The following is a 21403-nucleotide window of genomic DNA, read 5'->3' as shown; positions in this document are numbered from 1 at the left end:
ACTCAGGGTTTGGAGTCGGTATCTGGATTAAAAATCCCATGCCTCGACTGGGATCCGAACCCAGTACCTACCAGCCTGTAGACCGATGGCCTGCCACGACGCCACAAAGGCCGGTTTTGTAACTACAATGACTTTAAACCATAGACAAAGCAAAATACAAAGACATCATTGTTATGACATTTATTCTGATGACATGAAGTTTATTTTGCAGATTACAGGTATGATATTGCACAAACACTTCTGCAATGTACCAGACAGATGACACACTGTAGTATTTATACACGTGTCGTGTGTCTTCTCATTATTTCAGGCCCAATGACGTACATTCCTAATTTTAAATGTGAATTAATGACAAATGCAATTTTCACATTTCAAAACAATTTTAACAAATATCTAAATATTTTAGTTTTAAAGAATTAAAAAAAATAAAATCTTTGATTCACAATTAATTATAAACATTTTAAATTCATGAACATACAAACTCCTTTTCTCCTTTTTTTTTTGAAGGGGTAACCCCCACCTGCTCCTGAAAGTGTACACAATTTTAAAAAAAAATTAAAAAAAAATTAAGGAATATTTTTAACATCATTTTTTTTTTTTTTCATGAAGGAATGCTGGCACCAACTCCCTTCTCAAATGGCCTCACATGCTAGTATTTGAAGAAACAAAAATTCTGTTCTATTGTCTTTTTCAAATTTGGATGGACCTGAAATTTACAATGTGGTGTGCACTGAGCAAAGTGAAGCCTAATGCAAGTTAACAACATTTTCAATGCTGAAAACACTAGGAAGTAAAATACATCTTAAAGCAACATTATTGATGTTATGACATATGGAACAATGCTATTTGTGCTCTTGATGTAACACATCTTAAACTACAGTTCCAACTTTAATAATACAGTGCAACACAAAGTTTAACCCATTTAAAATAATTTATTAGGAACCTGCTCCATATAAATGAAACTTGTGACATCAAGTGAAGAAATAAAAACAAAATTCTGAACAGGCCCAAGTTCGCTTATCAGTTCCCTGCAGATTATCATAATACAAGCATTTAGGAAACAAAAATGACTAAATATATAGAATGTTCTGCAATTCAGTATAATTATACAACTGAAATATATTTAACCAAGCCAATTCCAAACCTGATAATGCTGCTTTAAGACACTCCAGCTCACTAGAGAGCACCTAAAGACAGATTTCTATTACTACATAGTATTCTAAAGAGACATTCAAAATTTAAGTGACACCCTTCTTTTTAACAGACACCTACCACCATGTCACACTGGAGTAATCCCCTACCTTCCTGACTCAAAACAACTGGCATGTCGTCTATTGTCATAAATGAATCTGATTAGATATAAAAACAAATTACAAAAATACCTAAATATTCTTGTAAGTATACTAGTATTTAGTAAATAAAAATTAACAAAATAAATTCTAGACCAATTTTCAAGACTTCCCATGATCAGTGTTTCTGCCAGAAAGAAAATTTTGGGTATGGCACTATGGAATTGAATGCAACCACAGTCAACAGGGGCTATGGGGGGGGGGGGGGGCCTCCCCCACAGAGAAAATGAGTTACATTTAGGTTTAAAGTCGAGAAAATCATACAATAATGATAAGAGTCATTAATTTTGTCAAAATGTTAACTTAAAAAAAATTAAAATTTGGGTTTGGCGCCATACCCGTTTTACCCTGGCAGAAACCCTGCATGATGATCAAAATGAAGTTCCATGACTTTCCAGACCTGGAAAATGACATGAGAAAACTTAGGAGTGTTTTCTCTTTTAAGAATACTTTACCTGACCTCAAACAAAGGCATATTCCACTAGGAATATTAGTCTGCTCAGAACATCCCAACAGCCGATGGGATAGCTAAAAATATTCCAACAAGTCGTCTACTGCCTGTTCCAGTCACATGACCGATATTTCCTTCTTTCCCCCTTCGCTGGCTTGGTTTGGACGTCTTTTTTTTCTTTGCTCCAGTTTAATCTAATATCACTAGCAGAATATGCCTTTGTTTGAGGTCAGGTTAAGTAGAAACGAACTAGCAAATTCCATAACTTTCGAGGATTTCTACGACCCGTACAAACCCTGTGTAATGTGTACTGTCCTCATGTGGTGTCACATACAGGTTGACTGCCTTTCAGTGGGAACAACAGACAATGGTTATCAACAACAGTCTTCGGTTATGCAAGTAACATTATACAAGTAACATGTACGTTCACAATACTGGGTAGTTTAAACAATTCAACAATACACATTTCTTCCAGAACAGAAAACATTTTGTTCAGTATCGCGTCGCAATTCACTGTGCAAGTTTCAGAAATCGTTACACAATTCTTAAACATTAAACAGTAGTTGCTAATCAATTTTCAATTGATGTAGAAATATCGCTAATCAAGATTTTGAAAACAAAATGTTCCCTGAATAAGTGTCTATTCTAAAACAAGGGAGAGTAAATATGAACAAAAACAATGAGAAACATTTATTATTAATAGTTAATAAAATACACATATACAACCATTAACATTTTGCAATCGATCATTAACTGACAATCAGAACATTCTTTTCGTCAATTTCAGGAAGCCTCAAAAACAAAATAACAATTAAAAAATGTAAAACAATACATCTGTAAAAAGTTTGGGTTTTTAATGTGGTCCAGAAACAATGGTTCTAACAATGTGAGTAAACTGCAGCAATGAATGAAACGGTTTAATACTGATGTAGAAAAAACATAAAGGAACAAAATACAAGCATGTCACAATAATGAACACACTATTTTTTTTTTTTTACAGGTTAATTCTGCAGTTTCCATCTCACTCCAGTCATTCCAACAGTAAAAACATTTATACAACTACAGTGATTTCAATAAAGACTACCAATAGGCTGTTTTGGACAAATAATGCAGTAGTTAATATCTGTCATTTGTAACATTAAAAGAGATTACTATACGAGCTTGTGTGTGTCGGATGAATAACCAGGACCATTTCAAAATGTTTCAAATGTAACTAGAAGGAGACAACGAAATGATGTCATTTTGCACATGCACATAGTTAAGATTGGGGAAGCCACTTTATGTTATAATGTGGTTTCCCAAAATTACATCATTCTTTGGCTACGTGAAATTGTTATGACACGTGAGTTATACTGGTTATATTATCCTGTATATCTTGAATGACACGCAAATAAAACAAACTATTCCATTATTACTGACAAACATTTTTTAAACAGTGAAAGAAAAGACTATATGACTAAGTCCCTCCCCATTCCTCAACTCCAAGAATTATGACATTGTACGGTGATCCGGAACTCTGCGGAATTAGTGATTAAATGTTATAATGATCCTCTAACAACTAAAGAAACAGCGTAATGAGACCACCCGGGAAACAAAGCATAAATACATGTAGCTTCAAGCAAAGAAAGCACTATACTAAATTTTTTTTAAAAACCCAGAAGCTCCACCACCCATCCCATCCCCCTAAAAAGCCTGAATGTTTATGAAAAGATGATATAAAATATGATACAAACATTATGTGAAGTTATTATCCAGGGCCCATATTTTCGAAGGTATCTTAATGCTATGATATCGTAGGCTATGACATCACTACAACACATGCAATAGTGATGCAGAAATACAACAAACTATTACATCGTTGGCTACAACATCACTGTGGCATGTGTTGTAGTGATGTCATAGCCAACAGTGGTTTTACAATATCATAGAGCCAAGATACATTAAAAATTCTATAGCCTGTTTCATAAAATCAGACCTGTACAAAACACCTGATAGTTGGAACACTGAAATAAATGTTTTAAATTTATCTCAATCTTACCCTGCTTACTAATATGGACCAGGTCAAAGTGGAGTACAGGGGTGCGAAATAGTAAACCAGGAAAATGGACCATCCTTTCATAAAATACATGACCTCTGACACAAGTTCATATTAGGCATGAACGAGATAAGAGAAATGTTCGTTTCAATGGACATCTCAGCACAAAGTTAAACTATGGGTGTCTTTAGATGGCTGTTGTGACATTTGGTCAACTCAGTAAAAAATACAACAACACTGCTGTCACATAGACTACTTCTAGCTAAAGTCAGAGCATTCACCTGAGGTGCTTGGGTCTCTAGGACCAAACTACTTTGACGGATCCACTGTTTCAATGGACATCTCAGCACCAAGTTAAACTGTGGGTGTCTTTAGATGGCTGTTGTAACATTTGGTCAACTCAGTAAAAAAAATACAACAACACTGTTGTCACAAAGACTACTTCTAGCTGAAGTCAGAGCATTCACATGAAGTGCTTGGGTCTCTAGGATCAAATCACCTCGACGGATCCACTGTTTTTCTTTCTCGTCCCAACCAAGGCCTCACAATTGACATACCAAAGAACATGGTATTTCTGACTCATCTGTGGGGAAGTGTACAATGAAACCTCTCAATACTAGACCCTCTGTAAACTGGAATACCCTCACAACCGGAAGTTTTTCAAAGTCCCCTTTTCAAAACCAGTACATAATTGAACCTCTCTAAACCGGATCCCTCTAAAAACCAGACATTTTTAATTAGTCCCTAGAGTGTCCGGTTTACAGGGGTTTCACCGTATATTAAAAAACATTTGTTTCCTTCTAATGGGAAAGTATAGTGGGTTTCATCTGAAGACTTCATGTCACAATTACAAATAGCCGATCATTAATAAATCAATGTGCTCCGAACAGAAACAACTAAACTCTGCTAAAATAGCAGCAAGGGAGGTTTATATGCATTTTCCCACAGGGCAGGGCAGCACATACCATGGTTGAAATATGTAGAGGTTCAGAGACCAACAGCTAACACAACCCCCAGGATGAATCAAAGTAGAGGCCAGTTTGGTGCTATATGTGATTAACACTATATTTTCTAGGGGCTTATTCAAATAACAAAAACGTGGTCACCATTGGCAATTAGGCCTTCTGATTATTTCAACCCCTGACAAACCACGTTCTTTGACACACCAGCCGTGGAGGCACCCCAATGCATCTATCTAGGTGACCAATCCCATGACCCATTATAACTCAGGTGAGTGCTACCCATAAGACACAATGCACAGTCTACCTGTAAAAGTGTTAGGTTTACATAATTCATAAACACTACAACTGGTTTACCTAAATACAAATCACATTAATCAACTTCCAGTGACCTAAAATTTTCAAATATCGTGCCCTGAAAAGCCTTGGTTTGTATTCATGAAAATCTGTAATGAACTATGATGCCACTTGGTATGGTTTTGTTATGAAAAAACAAACAAACAAACAAACAAACAAAAAAACAATGTCAGTAGCTGATCTAGAATAGTACTACAAGTGACAAAACACGAAGATAACAAAAAAGAACATAACATGAAATAGCAGAGTATTGACTGTGTATCTGAAATTGTTTATTTTCATTACACTTTCACCTAAATCTAAACTGTCCGGGGCAGTTTTGTACAGCTAAAAATTAATTATTTAAAAAAAAAAAAGAGAGTCAATTAAGAGGAATATCTAGGCCCCCAGATGGCTAAAAATTACTGGATAAAGTTTTGATTTCATATTCATGTCAAAGTGGATGACCAGTCACACATCTCAAATCACTTTAATACTATTCTCACATATTTTTAGGCTGGCAGTTTATATTCATTTTGATAAAGACAAAAAAAAAAAAAGCATACATTATCGCACAAAACTGTGTTATTAAAAATCTATAAAATTATTTTTAACATCCCCCTCCCCACAAAAAACAAAAACAGTATGCTTATAGGTTAAAAATTAACAAAAGTGAAACAGTAACAATACTGTTTAATAATATAAGAAGATATAATATATATTGTTCATCAAGTGTTTTTCCAAAAAAAAAATTCTTTCTTTCAAATATGCCCCTAACCATTACTTTTCAAAATGGAATAAAAGTAGACCCATTTTATCGTAAAAATCACTGTGCAAATGACATAATAGCCCGATGAAAAATACAAATGGTGTTATTAGTAAGAAAATTTACAAACAGTATTATGGTGGTGATATAAGATCATTACTCCAGATTTTGAACTAAAAAAGTATATCAAATTTGTTCTATTTCTGCTATACCCTCCCCGAACATGGTCGGTCTTTAGAAAAGATACACAGACTGAACATTCATCTGTATTGAATTAAAACTGCGTAAACACCAGTTCATTGATAAACAGTCCTGTTGTCAAGCTGGTGACCGGCCTCGGTGTTGTAGTGGTTAAACAATCGGACTTAAAGCTGGCAGGTACTGGGTTCGCAGCCTGGTACCAGCAGGCTCCCACCCAGAGCGAGTTTAGTGACTCATTGGGTAAGGCGTTCGGCTACTACACTGACTTCTCTTAAACTAACCACTAACCCACTGTCCTGAACAGAGTCCAGATAGTTTAGGCGAGTGTGCCCAGGACAGCATGCTTGAACCTTAATTTGATTATAAGTACGGAAAGAAGTATAAACAACAAACAAACAGGCTGATGATGTTTGTCTCAATTTGAAAACTATTTTCATGCTTACTGGCCATCTATAAAAATCATGTTCATCGCATTGTTTGTACAGGATTGAATCCGATCTCCTTTTCTTTCACATGATAAACAATAATAACATCAGAGCTGCACTTGCATTTACTCTAAATATCTGACACTACAACTCAAACTAAGATATGGAAGCACTCGATTTAGTGCAGGCTATACAATTAATGTCGCCACCAGTCAATAAACCAGTTTCAAGGCTAGCTCTGACATTCGCCAATTGCGAATTTTGAAAGCTTTGGCAGATTTTATTTTAATTTGGCGAAATAATTTTTGGTAATAACTGACATTTTAAAGAAAATAACTGCAATTTGTGAAGGTTTTTTTAAGACAATTTGGCAAAATATTTTGCTCACCCAGGACTAACCCCGAGTTTCCACCATTAAAACTAATATCCATGCTTTGTGATATTACAGCACATGACCAATGTTTGCCAGTGCTGATGTTTAAAATAATTATGTTTTAAAATGCTTTTCGTTTGCTGGAAATCGATAAGTTTGTTGTCAAGTTACAAACAGAAGTGTCGTTAACCCAGCCTCCCTCAAATGTATGTTATTCATGTGGAGTGATGTGCCAGAATTTTGAGACGGCTCCTTATTTCAATCTATAGTTCTTTTATCCTGCAACCACTGTTTCTATTGACTGATTATGACGGATAAAGAAAAGTCATAAACGTACAGTAGCAGGATATGACTTTTGATGTCACTCATGTGACATCACATGCATAGCTACCTTACAAAATCGCTCATTTAACCTCTAGGTTATCATACAATGTAGCTAAAATAACAGAAATAATAGCATTTCCACTTAATTTGTATGGTATGCCGGATAAAGGAATGTTTTATTTAACGATGCACTCAACACATTTTATTTACAGTTACAGTTACATGGTGTCAGACATATGGTTAAGGACCACATATATTGAGAGAGGAAACCTGCTGTTGCCACTTCATGGGCTACTCTTTTCGATTAGCAGCAAGGGATCTTTTATATGCACCATTCCATAGGCAGGGTAGTACATACCACGGCCTTTGATATACCAGTCGTGGTACACTGGCTGGAACAAGAAATAGCCCAATGGGCCCACCGACAGGGATTGATCTCACACCGACCGCACGCTGTACCACTGGGCTACGTCCCGCCCTCGGTATGCAGGATAAAGATAATAACTATTGGCTTTATCCTGTTCAGGCCGAATGCTTACCTTCATGATATCCAAAGTCATTAACTAGTTATTCTATATATATATATATATATATATATATATATATATATATATATATATATATATATATATATATATATATATATATATATATATATATATATATATATAGTGTTTGCACTTGTAATTATTTTTTCATGAGTGATTCCCATTATCTTATTATAATACATTTGTATAAACAATTTTATATTTTTACATTACTATTACAGTACTTACATTTAGAACGAACATAATAATTTGCACCAGTCAAGGCAGGTTATCAAGAACGGAAAATTTGAGTAAAGAATTTATGAATGCAAAATCAAATTCAGATAACACATTTGCCACATGACAATGATGTTTTAAACTTAAACCCTAAACTGCTTCCGAGAGTAACACGCGAACGATCATTCATGCAATGTCCAGAGGCGTATACCAAAGCTTTACCTATAATCTCCCCATCAGCATAATTATCTCCCTTTATTTACACTTAGAAAACGTTATTTAAAAGTTAGATTAAATACAGTAGATAGTTACTAAATTGGAAAACATAATTTGTGAGTTTCATATGAATATTCATCAGATCCTTTCTTCACTGCGTTTCATTTTCTTTCTTTTCACCGTGAATCTCTTTCGTACACAGATGACAGCTCCAGTTACCTGAAGAACAAATGATTGACAAATACAACATGTACAGCTGAAATACCACGTGGTTAGGTGTCTGGTTTGATTGAAAACATATTTTACTGCATAAACAAATTACTAGGCCATCTCCTATATACATACAATATAAAGACAATTTTAGAATTGATTATTGAAAAAAGGCTTGTTTAATCTCAGGGCAGCATGGCACTGATTAAGGCATGGTGCCACACCATGCTAAAACGAGCTAAGGAAAATACTATAAAAATGTGAGACTGAATGTCACTAACACAGATAACCTATGATAATATTATGGATGGGGGTTCTGGTAGCAATCACAATATGTTTTACTATTATGTGGTCCTTTTGTTCTTTTTATCAATATACCATAATTTGTGTGTGCATGTTTTCTGATATGAAGTGATGTGTATATTATGCTGTTTGAAAATGGACACGCTACTACGGTCTTACAATTGGGTATTATATAATTTCTGCATTGATTCTTTTTAACAATTCTTCTCAATGTGAAAATGAAGGGTTTTACAGTATTGAGTACGATCAAAATAGCAGAAATACTTTACCTTCGGGTGCCTCCTGCAATTTTGGAGTCAGACAATACATGTGGTATCCACGGTCGCAGTCATCGCAGAACAACAACTGATCCTACAACATACAACAAAGATTTGGTCAGGTTTCAAAATATAGCTAGCAAAGTCCGTCTGAAATATGGTATAAGGCCTTTGATATACCAGTCGTGTCACACTGACTGGAATGAGAAATAGCCCAATGGGCCCAGTAACGCGGATCGATTTTTGACTATTAGAGCCGTTTTTGATAACTGAAATCATACTTTACTTAGATTTTATTGTTTAGATTATCCATTTCCGTATATTCAAGTGTTTTTAATATCACAAAATGCATTCCGTACATTCCTGGTGTTTTTAATATCACAAAATGCATTTCTCATATTTTTAAAAACGCGTGTGCATCTGAGGAGTAACAGGAGTTGAGTTTTAGTCAATTTTCAGAGGGTATTTCACCATGTGTCAAAGTCACAGACTCATGTTTCACTCAACTGTAACTATCTAAATGTGTTACAGGTTTGTGGATTAACCAAACTGAGTGTGCATTTTCATGGGCTGGGGCGGGACGTAGCTCAGTGGTACAGCGCTCGCTCGATGCACGGTTGGCCTGGGATCGATCCCTGTCGATGGGCCCATTGGGCTATTTCTCGTTCCAGCCAGTGCACCACGACTGGTATATCAAAGGCTGTGGTATGTACTATCCTGTCTGTGGGATGGTGCATATAAAAGATCCCTTGCTGCTAATCGAAAAGAGTAACCCATGAAGTGGCAACAGTGGATTTTCTCTCTCAATATCTGTGTGGTCCTTAACCATATGTTCGATGCCATATAAACGTAAATAAAATGTGTTGAGTGCATAGTTAAATAAAACATTTTTTTTTTTTTCATGGGCTGAAACTGAGGTCTGTCCCTTTAAGGTTTACACTCATTTCAGCTACCTGGCCTTACTGAAATTAAAACTGCCTGCTGCTGAATTGTCATTTCCAGTCAAGGAGGACAGACTGGTGTTGCATATTTTTTCCAGTTTGACTGGAAGCAAAACATGGGAGATAATCCATATACTAGCGAGTCAAATTATCTTCCCTGCTCAATTATCACTTGTAAAGTGTGTAATGGGTAGTACTAAACCAAATAACATCCGGCTGGGTAAAAATTTTAGGTGCACCTAACTCTTGATAAATGTGAATGTGTTTGTTGTAAAAAAAAAATTAGTTCATCTAGGCAAAAATGTATGCAATTTTATTTCATCTAGTACCACTGTCAAGTAGCCTTGAGATGGAAACATGTATCGGGTACCTGTACAAAAAAGTACTCAAATTTTATGCGAAACTAGGAGTGTTGTAAAAACATCTGGTTATGCCGAAAATGAAAGCTACAATTTTTTTCAATTAATACTTTGAGGTAGGGGTTGTAATAGTGATATTTATGAGTCATAGTTTGGTTGATATATTGTATATAGTTAGTTTTATTTGGTATAGTACACCCTGGCCATAAAAAATTAATACATCATAGGTGAATTCAATTTCACCCTTTCAAAGATTATACAGGGCTTCTAGATTATGGTAGCCCCACCTCCATGGCAAGTGATATTCAATGTTGGGCTAGTAAATAACTACTATTGCCATGCCTGACGGCTAGTGAATTATTTTTGGTCAAATGATGCAGTTAAGTCTATTTTGTAAATATGAATATCCTGCCCCCACCCCACCTCCCAATGTTAGTGTTTTTGAGCTCTATCCTTCTCTTTAGGTATTATATCCAATTATTACTATTATTTAGTAAAATTGTATTAACTTAAAGTAAAGTTGGGCTAGTGAATTTTTAATTGTGGCTAAAAACATTTTTTAAATCACTGATCCCATAGCTAGTGGATTTTATAAAAATTCTAGAAGCAACAGATTATATAATTAAATTTAAAAAGTAAAACAAAACAACAAACATGTGCCTTACATCATTTTCTGAAGTACCACAAAATCTACACGTCTTGCATTCAATGCACTGCCATGGATACTTCTTCACAGACATCATTATATTTGGGGTGAACTGGAGACACGAGGGATGGCCTGCAACAGAAACACAATGAGGAAAGTTTGGTATTGTATAAGAGCACAGTTTTATAGATGCAAACATTATACAGGTCAGTCGTCAAATTTGGCTCACATATGTGCTTCTCATTCAGTCTGGATGGTCAGGTCCTAATCTAGAAAGTGAATCTAGAACTGAAAAAGTTGGAAAAATTGATTTCTCCCTTTCCAGAAGAAAGGGGAGATGTTTGATGAAAAGAGGTGAAGTGAACATTTATCAGTACATTTCATGACGTTTCGCCATGTTTAGCATGAATTCGGAAAAAATTCTGAATTATACACTCGGTTTTAATTGATATAAAATACTACTACTTCCAGAAATAAAATTTAAAGGGACATTCCTGAGTTTGCTGCATTGTAAGATGTTTCCGACTAATAAAATAGTTCTACGATTAAACTTACATGTTAAATATATTTTCTTATTTAGAATATCAGTGTCTGTATATTCAATGTGTTTCTGGTCATCTTAATATTTGTAAGAAGCCCAAACTGGATTTTGTCTTAAAATAATTTCGTACGTACGAAAAAATATATTTTAGGAAATAAAACGAAATTTAACCCAGTACAAAAAATTAGAACGATCAGAAACATGTTTAATATACAGCCACTAATATTTTATGCAGGAAAATATATTTGATATTTAATTACAATCGTTAAAAAGTCTCTGTTAGTCGATAACATCTTAAACATTGCAGCAAACTCAGGACTGTGCCTTTAAAGAAGTGTATTTTAATGAAAAATGTGCTATTATTAAGTAGTTGATAATGTATTGTTATATTAAAATAAAAGTAATTAGTATTTTCTGGCTTAACTAAAATGAATGTGGCCGAGAATTAACAACGCCTGACTGGTCACAGCAAACAGTGTGACATGCGTTAATGTACAGACTGCTGCCAACGTGAAAACACTAACCGACATACTGCAACAAGGTGCCAAGTGAACTATGACACTAAAAACATTGGGGTCTTGACATCTGTTTTGTTATTTTGTTTTTGAAGTCGGATTATGTCCAAAATATGATGGTGACTTCGACTTCTCACTGCTGCTAATAACTCTGCGACTTGAGTCGACTTTCAGTGAAGAAAACTTAATTTTGCCGGCAAGATTAGGCATGGTTAAAAAATATGGCTGCTGAATCAAAACATACCATGTGACCAGTCACCACCCATGGTCGATTCCACATTGTAAGATATACAAATAAAACATGATGTCATTTCAAAGCGCCTCGTCTTTGATATTACAAAAAAAAATTTAATGGGATAATAAAACACTGATTTGTTTTTTGTCTGCAAAAACTTATCTGTCTGTCAGGCTGGCACATACAAATGTTACATCTTCTGGACCGTGATGATTACCACTGGCCAAAAGTGATCGAGATGGAAGCAATTTCGATCCCTGCAGGTTTTGTAACTAACATTCTCAGCTAAGAATATATATATACAGACAAAAGACTTTGTGTGGGGACATACATTTTGACCGGAAAAAATGCAAAAATAAAGTCATTATGGCACTTTACTCAACTGCTACATAACTGACAACAGTTCTTATTATACCCCTGGCAGATTTAAATGTTCAAATCAAAATGTACTGTAGTTCTAAACCAAGCAGACCATATCCAACAAAGTGCTACATGTACAGTGTCACTGTATGGAAAGAAAGAAATATTTTATTTAACGACGCACTCAACACATTTTATTTACGGTTATATGGCGTCAGACATATGGTTAAGGACCACATAGATTTAGAAGGAAACCCGCTGTTGCCACTACATGGGCTACTCTTTCCGATTAGCAGCAAGGGATCTTTAATTTGCGCTTCCCACAGACAGGATAGCACAAACCATGGCCTTTGTTGAACCAGTTATGGATCACTGGTCGGTGCAAGTGGTTTACACCTACTCAGGGTTTGGAGTTGGTATCTGGATTAAAAAACCCATGCCTCGACCGGGATCCGAACCCAGTACCTACCAGCCTGTAGACCGATAGCCTAACCATGATGCCACCGAGGCCGGTCACTGTATGGAACTGACAGCAGATGTTGGTACTGTTCTAGCTATAATCTTGCTATATATCTTGACACGATAATTAAAATGTGATAATAAAATTGTTTTAACATATAACTTAAAAGTTACAAATCAATTATAGACCCTTACTTAAGACTTCTAACAAACAAATACGCCAACAGTTAATTCCGAGTAATAAATTTAAATGTTTGAAAAATTTACTAATAGCTGGTGTACATAGCAATTCGCTGTACAGTACCAATTTAAATTTTTCATGAATGAAATGCGCTATGCGTAATGTGTTATGCAATGTCAAAGTTATATGAACTTATATGCACTTGAATAATGGTGAGTGACCTGCAACATTGTCATTAATAAAAGACAAAACTTTAATAATTATTTTGTCTCCGGTACTTGTGCTACAAAGATTTGTCATTACAACAGCACCAATACGGTATCCATTGTTGGCACAGTGGCGTAGCGTGGGTTGTCAGCGCCCGGGGCAAGGCAAGTATTGCGCCCCCTAACCAGTGGACCGTTAGCACTCCCCGAGTCCCTTCCACCAATCCATAATTTTGCGCCCAGGGCAACCGCCCCGGTGGCCCAGTGTTCGAGATTAATGGTATTTCGATATCCCGGGGATACCAGAATTTAATTTTGGATACCAGACTTCAAGAACCCAGTATCCCACCGGGATGCCATATAATACTAAATTCTCAGTTGGGATACCAGATTTTGAAATGTTAGTATCCAACTGGGATCCTGGCCAAAAATTTTAATCTCGAACACTGTGGCCCCACCCACGCTTCGCCACTGGTTCCACACAGTGAGTATGTGGTATATGCGGAGTGACAGGAATATATAGAGAATGCTACATTCATGAGTGGCCATTAGATACCATTTATCTTACAACGATTTGTTGTAAAATATATCTAATGAGTGAAAGCGACATGGATATGTTTTTAAACATCCAGTTGTAAGATAAATGGTATCTAATGAACATAAATATTGTATGGTATTCTATTTCTTACATATCCTGAAAATAAACCCACAGTTTTAATAAATAAATTTAAATGCCTTTTCCAACGAAAACCTATTTATGGCTCTTGTGCTTATAATTAACTTGTTTGTCGCAGACAAGTCAATTTCTGGTTATCTTGTACATCACAGAGTTATCGATTGGATGGTATGGCATTGGTGACCTGGTCATCACCTAGTAGCAGCCAATCGTATGTTTTTAAAATGTTAATGCATGTATATATTTTTTTAATAAGTATGTGTTTTCAAAAATAACAAATGATGTTCTCACCAATAGGTGTGTAAGATTACTAAGAAAAAGAATGAACAGAATTCTATGCATATATATAATAATACCTGATCTGCCACAGTCTGTACATGAGATGAGTTCTTCTGGCTTGTTAGTCTTCTTGTTGTTGGCAGCATCTCCCAAACAGAAGTCACAGTAAGTATTTGGCACTGGCTTACTTTCAGCATTCTTTCCTGCTAGAAAGCACAAACATATTTAAATGCTTCATAATTAGTGATGTGCAGTTAACTTAAACGTTCAATCATTTCGGTTTCGGTTGTATGAGAAAAACGGGAAACTGCAACTGTGAAGATAAAAAAAAAAAGAGAGAGAAAAAAAAAAAAGAGTTGTACTTTCGGTTTTCCAAATTTCCTGTTTTTCACCCCGCAATTAAAAGTCCTGACATTAGTAGACATCTCTGAAACTTCATTAAAATGTATGTGGTGTTGTGGGGGAGGGTGTGTGGGGGAGGGTACGTGTTCCAGAACAATATGATGAATATCTGGGATCATGCAGAAATGTATGCACTCGCCTGAAATGGGCAAACCAACTGTCAGGCGAATGCAGTTTTGTTTTGTTTAATGACACCACTAGAGCACATTGATTTATTAATCATAGGCTATTGGATGTCAAACATATGGTCATTCTGACACAGTCATAGAGAGGAAACCTGCTACATTTTCCCATTAGTCGCAATGGATCTTTATATGCACCATCCCACAGACAGAATAGCACATACCACGGCCTTTGATACAGGAGTCATGGTGCACTGGCTGTGATGAGAAACAGCCCAATGGGCCCACCGATGGGGATCGATCCCAGACCAACTGCACATCAAAGAAAGAAGTGTTTTATTTAACGACGCACTCAACACATTTTATTTACGGTTATATGGCGTCAGACATATGGTTAAGGACCACACAGATTTTTTTAGAGGAAACCCGCTGTCGCCACATAGGCTACTCTTTTTATGACAGGCAGCAAGCGATCTTTTATTTGCACTTCCCACAGACAGGATAACACAAACCATGGCCTTTGTTGAACCAGTTATGGATCACTGGTCGGTGCAAGTGGTTTACACCTACCCATTGAGCCTTCCGGAGCTCTCACTCAGGGTTTGGAGTCGGTATCTGGATTAAAAATTCCATGCCTCGACTGGGATCCGAACCCAGTACCTACCAGCCTGTAGACCGATGGCCTGCCACGACGCCACCGAGGCCGGTAACTGCACATCAAGCGAGCACTTTACCACTGGGCTATGTCTCGCCCCGTGAGGCAAATGAGTACCTGTACTGCCACTAGCCTGCCGGGTGACTCATAATGCTGTGTTTTCATAATGATATCCGAATTCATAAAATGTTTCGAACATCGCATGGTGTCGTTTGCAGTTTTAGCCATTTTAGCTTGGCGTAAACGAGGCCAACTTTGTTTCTGACCGAGCTTGCGACCATGTGACCAGGGATGTGATACCCACTAAAAAAATATGAGCTGAAATGATTCTTTAAAAAAGCTGAAATCTTTATACTATACCTAAATAAAGGTTATTTATCAGCATTTCAGATTAAATCAAATCTACTTTGTGAAAATTCATGACGGCATGTTTGCACACAAAAACGCTGAAATCAGATAACAGTTAAAAAAATCACACCCGTGTGACATTTTGTATGCCTTCTGCAAAGTCAAAGTCATTAGTTTTTATTATTTCTTTGAAACTTACATGTACAATCAACAAATAGTTTACTCTCTGTGATGTTTTATTTTTTTGAAATACGAATCATACAACATATAGTGCATAAGCATGTATATGTATACAATAGGAACATTGCGCCAACATTGGATTTCTATTAAGTGACATGGTCTTTGATTTGTGCTTGTACTTCAACCAAGGTATTCCGAGTATTGTTTACCTCAGCTATTTTCATATATATGTTATTTTAAAAACTGTTAGCAGTGCAATTACCGATCAAAAACGAGAATAAAGATTTTTCCAGAAAACTGCTTGTATTTTGCCCTATGCAATCTCAGCAAAGTCGATATTGGTGACATCGTTACAGTCTCGTATGTGGAATCTGTGTCACTGTAATAGTTTTTTCACGATTTGTGTGTGGTAATTTGTAAAGTGTGGACTTTAGAATACATCACTTTAAATGAAATATGTATATTAAATTACAAATATGTATGTGTTGCAGCCCCTCTCTAACTTGCCATTAATTTAAAGGACTCGGCGGTGTCGTTGTTTGGCCATCGGACATCAGGATATAAGTACTGGGTTCGCAGCCTGGTACCGGCTCCCACCAGAGTGAGTTTTAACAACTCAGTGGGTAGGTGTAAGACCACTACACCCTCTTCTCTTCTCACTAATCACTAACCCACTGTCCTAGACAGACAGCCCAGATAGCTGAGGTGTGTGCTAGGACAGCGTGCTTGAACCTTAATTGGATATAAGCATGAAAATAAGTTGAATCAATTTAAAGGAAAGGTTAAGCAAGGCATTTGGCCTGGTAGGCATATTCAACAACAGTTAATGTACATTATTACTTAATATCATTGGTATATTTAATCAATACAACGAAACAAATGTGCGGCTATGGTATATAATGGGCGCAGACATTTTTCTTCCATGCTGTAAATATGCCCCTGGTGAGCAGGTAGTCATGTGGTGAAAAACGCGTCACAACAGGAATGCTGAAGCATATGAGCCTTGTTACTGCAGATCGCTGTCACTCAGCCGTATGGTTGGCATCATCGCGGTGTCAACAAAAAAACATTTTCCGCCATATTCTGTGGCAACACCAGATGTACATGGCTAAAGCAAATTAATAAATATGTGTTTACATTAATATTTGTCTGAATTGTGTTTATTACTCTTCCAATTACAAGTTTGGGCGAAATGGCTGCCATCTTGGGTGTTTTTTCTTTTGTGTTTATGATTTTTCGTTATTTATATCTCGTTATTGTGTGGCAAATTTAATTAATCAGTATTAATAGCAACAAAATCTTTTAATTTCATATAGTATGTATGACCATTTCGATCCAATGTCAAGACTAACATCAAAATAATTTATTTTATGTCCGATATGATGGCGGGACATGCAATTTTGGAAGGAAATTATGACCGTTATTTTTGTGGGTTTTTTATCAGACTATTGAGTTAAAGGCGCCAACCCTAGTTTTAACCCATTAAAAATGGACACTAACTTTAGTTAATTTACAAACCTGTAACTCATTTGGATAAAGTTACAATAGAGTGAAAGAAGAGTCTGTGACGTTAAAACGGAAAATATCCTTAAAAATAGACTAGAATTTGAATCAATAACTCGCTACTTCGCAGACGCACGTGCATTTTTAAAAATATAAAAAGTGCATTTTTTATACTGGAAACACCAGGATGACCAGAAACACTTCGGTTGTACGGAAATGGATAATCTAAAGAATAAAATATAAGTAATGTTTGATTTCAGTGATCAGAAACGGCCCTAACCCTGAAAAATATGCTGTAGCGTTTAAAAACTAGGGTCTGTCCCTTTAAACCTGTGGTTTATTATTATTATCATTAATTGTTATGTTACCGGCCTCGGTGGCATCGTGGTTAGGCCATCGGTTTACAGGCTGGTAGGTACTGGGTTCAGATCCCAGTCGAGGCATGGGATTTTTAATCCAGATACCGACTCCAAACCCTGAGTGAGAGCTCCACAAGGCTCAATGGGTAGGTGTAAACCACTTGCACCGACCAGTGTTCCATAACTGGTTCAACAAAGGCCATGGTTTTTGCTATCCTGTCTGTGGGAAGTGCAAATAAAAGATCCCTTGCTGCTAATCGGAAAGAGTAGCCCATGTAGTGGCGACAGTGGGTTTCCTCTCAAAATCTGTGTGGTCCTTAACCATATGTCTGACGCCATATAACCGTAAATAAAATGTGTTGAGTGTGTCGTTAAATAAAACATTTCTTTCTTTAATTGCTATGTTATTATTGTTACTATTATTTTTGTGTTATTATTTTGTTATTTATTTATTTATTATCATTAATAGTTGTTTTATATGACTATGATTGCTCAGTCGTAATCATCTTTATTTAGTGGCTTCTTTTTATCAGGTCAGGCCATAGGTTTAAGTCTTCTTCGTACCACATTTCCTTACTGCAGTAGGAGCTGACCAGTGACATCACTCCCGTCCGGCTGTTATGAACGTGGCTACCAAAAAGGATGCAAGATGACTGCCCCCAGTTTAATATTGTAGCAAAACTCTTTGGTTTTTTCCAGTAATTCTAAAATTATCCATAATTTTCATGTTTAATTTTTGAAACACATGACTCCTCATGAGGCTCCTATTTGAGTTTAGCCACCCTTTAAAGAATGTTTCTTACTTCATGAATCTGATGATGAAGTTGGTTCATCAAATAATCATAATTGTAGCAATTAATTTAATTATTTAGTTATTCTTTTTAAAAATAATGTTATAAAATAAAGTAGAATTTGAACACGTTGATTTGTTCCTGATTTAGCTCTGTTTAATTCTATAAAGGGCAAGGCTTGGTTTAAAAATACACATACTAGTAAATACCTTAAATTAAAGTGTATTATAACTTTTATTTTGGATGCTATGCTCAGTGGGTTTTTTTTTAGGCATTTTGCGGTAAATCATAGCACCAATTAGTAAAACGAAAATGGCGGCATACCGCCAAGGACATCAACGCGTATTGTTTTTCGCTTTTGGTCACGTACATTAGTATCAAGACGATGTTTGTTTCGGCGGAAAATGTACATCAACGATATAAATTATATCAAGTACAAACCGCTTTTCTAATTTACTTTATAACTAGTCTTTATTTCGAATATCAACACGGTACCCAATGCCTGGATGCGTTCGTTTCTTTGTGCAACGGGTAGATGTGCGCTAAAGAATACACTGTTGCAGATCATACTGCATGTACAACTAAAACAAATTATTCTTTAACAGTGATTATGGTGGCGCATGACCCATTTTATGGATGTCCTACATTACGACACAAAATAAAACAACGTAATTACCCATTTTTGGATTACAGGTCACAATGATCAGATGCTTCTCATTACGGTTAAGGGAAATAACTCTGCAATTTCCTGTTTCACATATTGAGGTTGCACTGAACCAAATAAATTAGGCAAGATGAGTTAAAAAAAAGAAACGAATTTTTTTAGTTAGTTTGAACACCACTACAGCACACTGATTTATTAATCATCGGCTGTTGGATGCCACACATTTTGGAAATTCTGACATACTATGTTTGAGAGGAAACCCGCTACATGTTTCCACTAGCATGAGCGTAGGAAGGTGCCAAAAAGTGGGGGCGCACACACACATATGCACATGTATATACAAATACATGTATAAATATATATAAAACAAACTTCACTGCTCCCACAAAGTGGGGGGAGCACATGCCTCCTTCACCCCGCCCCCCCCCCCCCCCCCCCTTCCTACGCCAGTGCTTAGTATCAATCGGGGATATTTTATATGCACCCGGCCGGTACTTGTGCCCAGAACAGGCGTGCGTTACAACAGCTTGTTCTGAATGTGCACGTTAAACAACTTTCCCATTCCCATTCCCATGTAGGCTACCAGTCGTGATGTATTGGCTGGAACGAGACACATAAGCGTATGGGCTCCCATTTTTGTAAGGGGGGGGGGGGGGGGGGGGGGGGACAGGCTGGCTTTTGTACGAATTAAACAAAAATGTCCGAATCTGGATAACAACGTTCGTATTAGCATACTATCAAACAGCTATCCAAACAAATCACTACGCATTTTTACATGGATTACCCCCCCCCCCCCCCCCCCCCGTTTCCGACAACTGTATGTGTAGTGCAGAGCGCACATTGTCATATCCCCCTCTCCCCCATTGTCTCAAAACTTAAGTTGTTTGATAAATACTAGCTCAGTTCCCTTCAGTATTCGCTTTTCATATATTTTCTGTATGTAATAAATATACAGAACTTCACAAACGTTGTTTTCGCTTCCTATTTATTGCACAAATTTATTTTGTGGAAGAATATATACCACGAGATAGTTTTATTAATTAACTATATGACTATACTTGTTGATATTAAGCAATAATGTGCATTATATATCGTTTAATATGCATACCAGTCCAAAAGCCTTAAGCGAGTATCCCTTTAAAAAAAGAAAAAAAAGAAGCATTTTACAAAGCAATTGAAACTAAGTTAAAGCAATATACCTTACAGCAAGCATGATCCAGGGCTCGACATTAGCGGTAGCCCGGAATGTTTTGGCTACCGATTTCTCACTCGGACTACCAGTTGTTTAACCCCGGTAGTTCGCCGGGCTACCAAATGTTTTGACATATCCAGTAACTCCACAATCAACAAGACCTTTAATTCATCGGTGTCTGAAATTCCACCTTTCTTCTGCCCGGAGTCGCTGCAACTGTTACCTAGTCTGACCCACAGGTGGCCATTGTGCAATATGATTTAGTGAAATAAAGGAGTATATTTGCCAGTGGTAGGATTTTGTTTTAACATAGTGGTCTAATACAAATAATTTGATGTAATTCAGTGGCCAGATATACAGGGTTCGTACGGGTCATGGAAATCATGGAAAGTCATGGAATTTTCATGTCATGTCATGTCATAGGGTTTTACGTGCACATTCAGAGCAAGCTGTTGTAGCGCACGCCTGTCGTGGGCGCAAGAGCCGGCCTTGGCATGACAGGAAAGGTGGGGGGAGGGGAAGGAGGGACCGCCTGCACTGGCAGGTGCAAGGGAGCACCAGTAGCCCGATTGAATCGGTAGCAGGCGGGTGGTGGTGGTGGTGGTGGTGCTATGGAATTTGAATGGAGCCGTTAATGCCAAAGAGAAAGTGGTGCGCAATTTTGTTAAGGAAATTTTGGCGCAATTTTGAACGGTCGGTCGAAAGGTAAGGAATTTTCAATTGGGTCATGGGTTATCTATTCAGTCATTTATGACAATCAACAACACGGCCCATTGTTTTGACGTCTACTTATAACTAACGCCTTGTATCATCAAGACTA

The 21403-nt window shown here is 36.7% G+C and overlaps 1 protein-coding gene across 1 annotated transcript; it reads right to left on the bottom strand.

Annotated features, from left to right (window-relative positions):
- Positions 1-7886: 7886 nt before the first annotated feature.
- On the bottom strand, positions 7887-19434 carry LOC121380135 (zinc finger protein ubi-d4 B-like). Its single transcript, XM_041508915.1, has 5 exons — positions 19404-19434; positions 14445-14573; positions 10935-11047; positions 8982-9063; positions 7887-8418 (listed from the first exon to the last, which is right to left on the bottom strand). Exons 1-5 carry the CDS (start codon positions 19405-19407, stop codon positions 8351-8353), a joined length of 396 nt encoding a protein of 131 aa, XP_041364849.1. The 5' UTR covers positions 19408-19434; the 3' UTR covers positions 7887-8350.
- Between the last annotated feature and the right edge of the window lie 1969 nt (positions 19435-21403).

Source organism: Gigantopelta aegis, chromosome 8, assembly GCF_016097555.1.
Source record: "Gigantopelta aegis isolate Gae_Host chromosome 8, Gae_host_genome, whole genome shotgun sequence".
Taxonomy (NCBI): domain Eukaryota; kingdom Metazoa; phylum Mollusca; class Gastropoda; order Neomphalida; family Peltospiridae; genus Gigantopelta; species Gigantopelta aegis.
Note: the sequence above shows the minus strand (reverse complement) of the source record. Positions and strands in the feature narration are given on the sequence as shown.